A 7,064-nucleotide genomic window follows, 5' to 3' on the forward strand; every position below is an offset into this window, starting at 1 on the left:
AATTGTGAAGGCAGAAGGGTTTTTTTTTTTTTTTTATCTTCATGCTATGCATGAAGATAAAAAGCCTTCTGTATGCAGCAGCCCCCCTCGTGCACCCCCCCCCCCTGCCCAATACTAACCTGAGCTCCATCTCTGTCCAGGAGTGTCTTGCCTGTCTGAGACTTTCCTTCCTTTGGCTTAGACACAGGGAGCTGTGACTCTGCTTGGGTGCTCCTATAGCAAACTGCTTGCTGTGAGGGCACTCAACAGGAGGGAAGGGCCGGGAGCTCCAGCCAGGGACCCGAGAAGTGGAGGACTACTCTATGCAAATCCACTGCAACAGAGCAGGCAAGTTTCTTTCTTTTTTTTTTTTATAAAATGAAGAAACGAGACTTTACAATCACTTTAATGCAGTGTTTCTCAACTCCAGTCCTCAAGGCGCCCCAACAGGTCATGTTTTCAGGATATCCCTCAGATGAAACAGTTGTGGTAATTACTAAGGCAGTGAAACTGATAAAATCACCTGTGCAAATTAATGGAAAGCCTGAAAACATGACCTGTTGGGGCGCCTTAAGGACTGGAGTTGAGAAACACCGTTTTAATGGATTCTATGTATTTAGGCAGTGGTCATCAACCCGGTCCTCAGGGCTCATTAACAGGCCAGGTTTGCAAGATAACTGAAGTACATCACAGGTGATATAATTTGCTGCTCAGTGATTGCATTATTCTTGTCTGCATCTCCCCAACATAATACATAAAACCTGGCCTGTTAGTGGGCCCTGAGGACAGGGTTGATGACCACTGCATTAAGGTGAAAAACCTGTGCTGCAGCTCCCCCCTCCACCACCCTTTTTTTTCTTACCAGGGCCCGATCCAGCGATCCGCACAAGCACAGCTCTCCTCACTGAACACATTGATAGCAGTGGGAGCCATTGGCTCCCACTGCTGTCAATCAAAAGCTGTGACGCAGGGATCAATTCCCACTGTCTGTGTAAATGGACAGCAGCTTTCCTTTGGAGCACCCAATAAAGAGTGGAGCGTACACGAGGCACCCCAGAAGAGAATCGGGGCTGCTCTGTGCAATGGTTTTGCAAGTAAAGGCATGTTTATTTTCCCCCTAATAAAAATAAAGCAAGCGAGGATTTACAATCACTTTATTGCCAAAAGTTCACGATTTCTGCCAGGGTATGCAAACTTTCAAACACAAATATATATATATATATATACACACACACACACACACAAAAACACTACAAATACCCCCCCCCCCCCTTTAATTACAAGTGATCACATGACTTCTTTTCACAGCTGCGTAAGGGGCTTACAGATGAGGGGGTGGAGACGTCAGCAGGAGGCAGAGAAACAGCAGTACATGAATATTTCCAATGATTTGATGTGCCTGGGGGTTTGTCAGTACAAGCCTGACCATTGGAGAACAGGCAGGCGGTTTTTCCAGCATAAACAGACCACCCTGAAATGATGTGTCCTCACGCCCAATATGTGGTCAGTTTGAAATACCAAAGCAGAGGGGACTGGCAGGATTACCAGGAATTTCACAGAAAAAAAGCAATGCAAAGAAAACAAGATACTTTTTAAACACAAGTACATAGTAGAACAGACATAAGGACAGAACAGGAATATGATAAGTCGGGGTAACATACACCACTTCGCTTTCATTTTTTCCATATGTTGAAAGACACATTTTAGGCCTTAAAGAGGAACTGCAGTCTGCTCACATAATTTGTAATAAAAACATCTTTGCCATTCTGAAGCTTCCCTCCAACCATTTTGCATATTATTTTATATAAATTGTGATTCTGTACTTGCCAAATATGCTGCAGAAATCTCCCTCCACTAAGTCGGGCTGCTGCCTGTTTATTTCCTGGATTTACACAGAGGCATACCTCCAGCTCTCATTGGCCCTCTTATGACTCATCCCCCCTCTCTTCTTGGCAAACTCTCACAAAAAGAGAGAGAGCGAGCTGTGCATGATGTCATGTCGTGTGAATAGAGCTGGGCGATTTTCTCCCCCAAAAAAAAAAAAAAATCTGCTATTTTTTTTTTAAAAAAAAACTCGATTCACGATTCAATTTTTTTTTTTTTTTTTTTTTTTTTTTTTATGGACACTGCGCCCGTCCTGAGGAGCTGCGGGCAGGAGTTTTTAGGCGAGGCCACGGCTTCGGCCTAGTCCGCGGCGTCCAGCCTCGCGGACTAGGCCGAAGCCGGGGCCTCGCCCAAAAACTCCTGCCCGCAGCGCCCCAGGACCAGCGCGGTGTCAGCGCCGGTCCTGGTGAAAAAAAAAAAATGTAAAAAAAACGATTTGCTGAAAATTTGAATCGATTTAACCTCTCAACTCGAATCAAGATTCAAATCGACTTTTTCCCCAGCCCTACGTGTGAATGAGCCCTAAAGTGAAAAAGTTTTGACTCTGCATATACTTAAACAACTTAAGGACCGGAAGGATTTACCCACTTCCTGATCAGGCCATTTTTTACGATATGGCACTGCGTTAGTTTAGCTGACAATTGCGCGGTCGTGTGACGCTATACCCAAATAAAATGCACGTCCTTTTTTTCCCACAAATGGAGCTTTCTTTTGGTGGTATTTGATCAACTCTGCAGTTTTAATTTTTGTTTTCACTATAAAACAAAAAAAGACAGTCAATTTTGAAAAAAATAAAATTTATATTTTTTTTTCTGCTATAAAACATATCCAAAAAACAAAAACAAAAAATAAGCGTATATCGATTGGTTTTGCAAAATTTACAGCGTCTACACAAAAAGGGATACATTTATGGCATTTTTATTTATTTTTTTTACTAGTAATGGCGACGATCAGTGATTTTTTAGCAGGGCAGCGACATTGCGGCGGACAGATTGGACACCTGACATTTTTTACACTTTTTTGGGAACCAGTGACATCATTACAGTGATCAGTGCTAAAAATATGCACTGACATTGTACTAATGAGACTGGCAGGGAAGGGAAGGGGTTAACATCAGGAGCAATGAAAGGGTTAATGGTGTTCCCTGTGTGTGTTTTTAACTGTGTGGGGGATGGGCTGCCTGGGACAACACACAGATCCGTCTTCCTGCATAGCAGGAAGACAAGATCCTGAATCATCCCGTCAGAATGGAGCTCTCCCTTGTTTACTTCGGCAGATCCCTGTTCTGTCTCTGCGGAGAACGATCGCGGATGGCCAGCGGACACAGAGTCCACTGGACCCGCTGATTGGCTCCCCCACTGGCCAATTTGCACGGGCTCTCACAGAACCTCATGCACAAACCTACGGCGATTTGCGCAGCCGGCCAGATTGCCACAGTTTAACTGCAGTGGCTGGTCGGCAAGAGGTTAACCACTTTCCTACCGCACATAGTCAAATGACATCCTTGACTTTGTGCGAGGATAGCTGAATGATGCCTGCAGCTACAGGCATCATTCAGATATCACTCTATGCAGCCGGCGATTCTGTGCACGATAAGAATGATCTGCCGCTTGATCATTCTTATAGGCAACGGGAGGGGAACCCCTTCTGCCGCCATCCGGTGCTTCTCTGGGCTCTCCCGTGCCATCGTGAGCCCGGAGAACGAATCGGCCGACGCTGGATGACGATAATAGAGATTTCCGGTGACCAAATGGTCACCGGTCATCTCTAGAACAGTCGGAGGCTCGGGCGCGACGTTATGACGTCACGCCCAGGTTCCCGAATGTCATGGTAAATTTTTTTTCCTTGATCTCATGCTTTCCAGCCTGGAGGAGAGATGCGGGGTCTTATAGACCCCGCATCTCTCCATAAAAAGGACCTGTCACAATAGATTCCTATTACAAGGGATGTTTACATGGAAAACAGGGAAAAAAAAAAAGTGTAAAAATATAAAAAATTTAAGTAGGATAAAAAAAATAAAAATTTAAAATGCCCTTGTCCCTGGTAGCTTGCGCTCAGAAGCGAACGCAAGTCCCGCCCACATATGTAAATGCATTCAAACCACACGTGAGGTATCGCCGCGTGCGTTGGAGCATGTGCAACAATTCTAGCACTAGACATCCTCAAAGCGTCGCCTATAGAGATTTGTAAGTACCGTAGTTTGGCGCCATTCAATGCGTGTGTGCAATTTTAAAGTGTGACACGTTAGGTATCTATTTACTCGGCGCAACATCATCTTTCACATTATAGAAAAAAAAAATTGGGCTAACTTTACTGTTTTGTAATTTAATTCATTAAACCGTTTTTTTTTTTTAAAAAAAAGGCGTTTGAAAAATTATTGCACAAATACCGTGCACGATAAAAAGTTGTAATGACTGCCATTTTATTCCCTAGGGTGTCTGCTAAAAAAAACATATATAATGTTTGGGGGTTCTGAGTAATTTTCTAGTAAAAAAAAAAAAAAAATGATGATTTTTACATGTAGGAGAGAAGTGCCAGAATAGGCCCGGTATGGAAGTGGTTAAAGGGAAACTCCTTTTTTGCTGGGAAAAAAACAAATATTCCCCTCTGGGTGATCTATGTACATTGCAAGGATTTTAACAAACTTTGTTGCAGATTCCTAACGTTATTCTGAAGAAATCCCTGTGTGTTTCTCTGTGCATAGTGAATCTAATGGGCGTGGTTTCATAATTATCAACCAGCTGCTGCACCTGCAGGGCTCTAGTGAGGAACATTGAAGGTTCTGCATCCCTTTAGATGCGATTTCCTATTGGGAGTATCTCCCCATTGTACCAGTATCTCAGCACTGCAGGATCTGCATCCCTTGAGATGTGATTTCCTATTGGGGAGTAGCTCATCATTTCTTTTTTCAGAGAACTACAGAGCTGCAGATTGAAAAGGAAATATCATTTTAATAATATTCAATTACAATATGACTCGAGTCACAATTGTATATGCTATATCATTTATTTTTTATTTGCTACTTTTTTTCCTCCACAAAAGTGGAGTTACCCTTTAAAGCGGAAATAAAGTCTTCCTCATTAAAGCAAAACTTCAGTAATTTTTTCATCTTTCCATCTATTAAATCCTCTGCCCTTGTTGTTTTAACTTTGAATAGTAAAATATTTTTTTTATGCCAGTCAATACTTTATACAACCCACTTCCCGTTTCTTGTCTGGTCATTAGCCTAGTCTTATGACATCATGCAAAGCTATCTCTGTCATGAGAGTTTGCCAGGAAGGGAGGGGGGGGGGGGTGAGTCATAAGAGGGCCAAATGACAGCTGCAGAGCTGAAGATGTGTGTCTGTGTAAATCCAGGAAGTGAACAGGCAACAGCTTCAGCTGCCCACAGTTAAAATGGATGCAGCCAGACTCAGAGGAAAGAGATTTCTGCAGCATATTTGGAAAGTACAGAATCACAATACAGTGGAACCTCGATTACGAGCATAATCCGTTCCAGGTGTATGCTTGTAATCCATAGTAATCGCATATCAAAGCAAGTTTTCCCATTGATGTCAATGGAAACGAAAATCATTTGTTTTCAAATGAGAGCCTCGGAAATAGCCGAAAAGGCCCGAGGACACTTCGGCTGACCTCGGCAAACCTCTTCCTACCCGAGATTTGCCAAGGGCAGCTGTGCTGTACTTGGGCCTTTCCGAAAGGCTGCGATTGACTCTGACGCCCCCCCACCTCAGGACAAAAGCAGTACTGCACAAAAACACTCGCAAACCGAGTTACAATTTTTAAAAATACAGTGCTTGTATTGCAAAACGCTAGTTAACCGCGTTACTCGCAATCCGAGGTTCCACTGCATATATAAAATATGCAAAGTGGTTGGAGTAAAGCTTCAGATTGTAATAAAAACATCTTTGCCAGATTATGTGAGTAGACTGCAGTTCCTCTTTAATTGTACCTACAGGAAAGCATACAGTAAGGCTTACCTATTAAGTACTGTAAATATCTCCTAAACTTGCACCGTTTGGGAGCTATTCACTATATACGCTGCCGCAGACATCATCGGTGCAATGAAGGAACAGCCCACTCCTGCAGTTTCTTCAGGACTTGTGACCGGCAGCACCCGTGCGGGAGTGACATCATCATGGTTCCGGGCCAATCACAGCACCGGAGCACACTGATAAGGTCAGGGATTTAATTTAGAGTTCTCACTTAATATAATGCCTACGTGTAAATCTGTTATGAATGTAACTTTTTGGCTGTTGAACTCAATTGAAGCTGCTTTTGTTTTCTTGTAACTGTATTGCCATGGTGTTGAAGCTTGTGTTCGTAGCCCAGGTGACTCCTGTTGTTGTTTACCCTTGCCCTTTGTGGGGTTGTGCTGATGCTATTGTTTGTATAATTGCCTATAAAAGGCCTTTGAAAGAAGTAAAAGGCAGTAGCCCATTATGCTCAGAACTTTGATACAGACATACCTGACTCTGTGTCTTAATTCCTATATAGAAGCAATAATTTGACAAAGCAATATAAACTTAAAGCAACTTATTTAAAAGTTGAACCTAACATTGCAAACCCGGAAGTAACTCCGGGAAAGATGTTGGCCGTGGGAATGGAGTGCGGGTGGCACTGCAGAGCATCGTTCTAAGGTAAGTATTTCATAATGAACTAGTATGCGATGCATAATACTAGCTCATTATGCCTTTGTCTTGCAGGTTTTGATTTTTTGGGGGATTTTCTTTTTCCCCAAAGGTTTACAACCTCTTTTAGGGTGAGCAAACCCTTTGTATTCAGATATAAGACACATAAAAAGAAGCTGAAAATATGATAGTTTATCCAAATACATTTCCTGTGGCTGCTTTTCAATAAAAGGTAAATAGCATAGAGAGGGATCCATGTAACATGCCTGAACACTATCCTAGACCTGAGCTACAGAAGACCTCCTTTGCCAAGCTGACCAGCACATGTCCTATGTAGTGAGTGCTCCCTGGTACATGACTTACCCTCCTCATTCTGAGCAGTCACACGACCTGCTGCCATTAAGACCAGCAAAGCTCCTATCTCCAACTCCATAACGACCAAACCCGCAGTACGCACCACACCAGATAACACAAGTCTACAGCTACACTCACGCTGCACTGGGGGCAGCCATGTTTGTTTCCGTATTTTTTTTTTCCCCCAAAAAAAAAAAAAAAACTTTATTGACAGAT

General features: G+C 43.0%; 1 protein-coding gene across 2 annotated transcripts in view; it reads right to left on the reverse strand.

The window, feature by feature from the left end:
• LOC141128049 (S-adenosyl-L-methionine-dependent tRNA 4-demethylwyosine synthase TYW1-like) overlaps nucleotides 1-7,054 on the reverse strand; it is a 349,357-nt gene extending 342,303 nt beyond the window's left edge. For both annotated transcript variants that reach the window (XM_073615095.1, XM_073615094.1), the window contains exon 1: nucleotides 6,858-7,054. In XM_073615095.1, coding sequence (XP_073471196.1) covers nucleotides 6,858-6,927 — 70 coding nt within the window. In that variant the 5' untranslated portion in view covers nucleotides 6,928-7,054. The remainder of the gene's footprint in view (nucleotides 1-6,857) is intronic.
• Between the last annotated feature and the right edge of the window lie 10 nt (nucleotides 7,055-7,064).

The sequence above is a fragment of the Aquarana catesbeiana genome, linkage group LG02 (genome assembly GCF_042186555.1).
Source record: "Aquarana catesbeiana isolate 2022-GZ linkage group LG02, ASM4218655v1, whole genome shotgun sequence".
NCBI classification, from domain to species: Eukaryota; Metazoa; Chordata; class Amphibia; order Anura; family Ranidae; genus Aquarana; species Aquarana catesbeiana.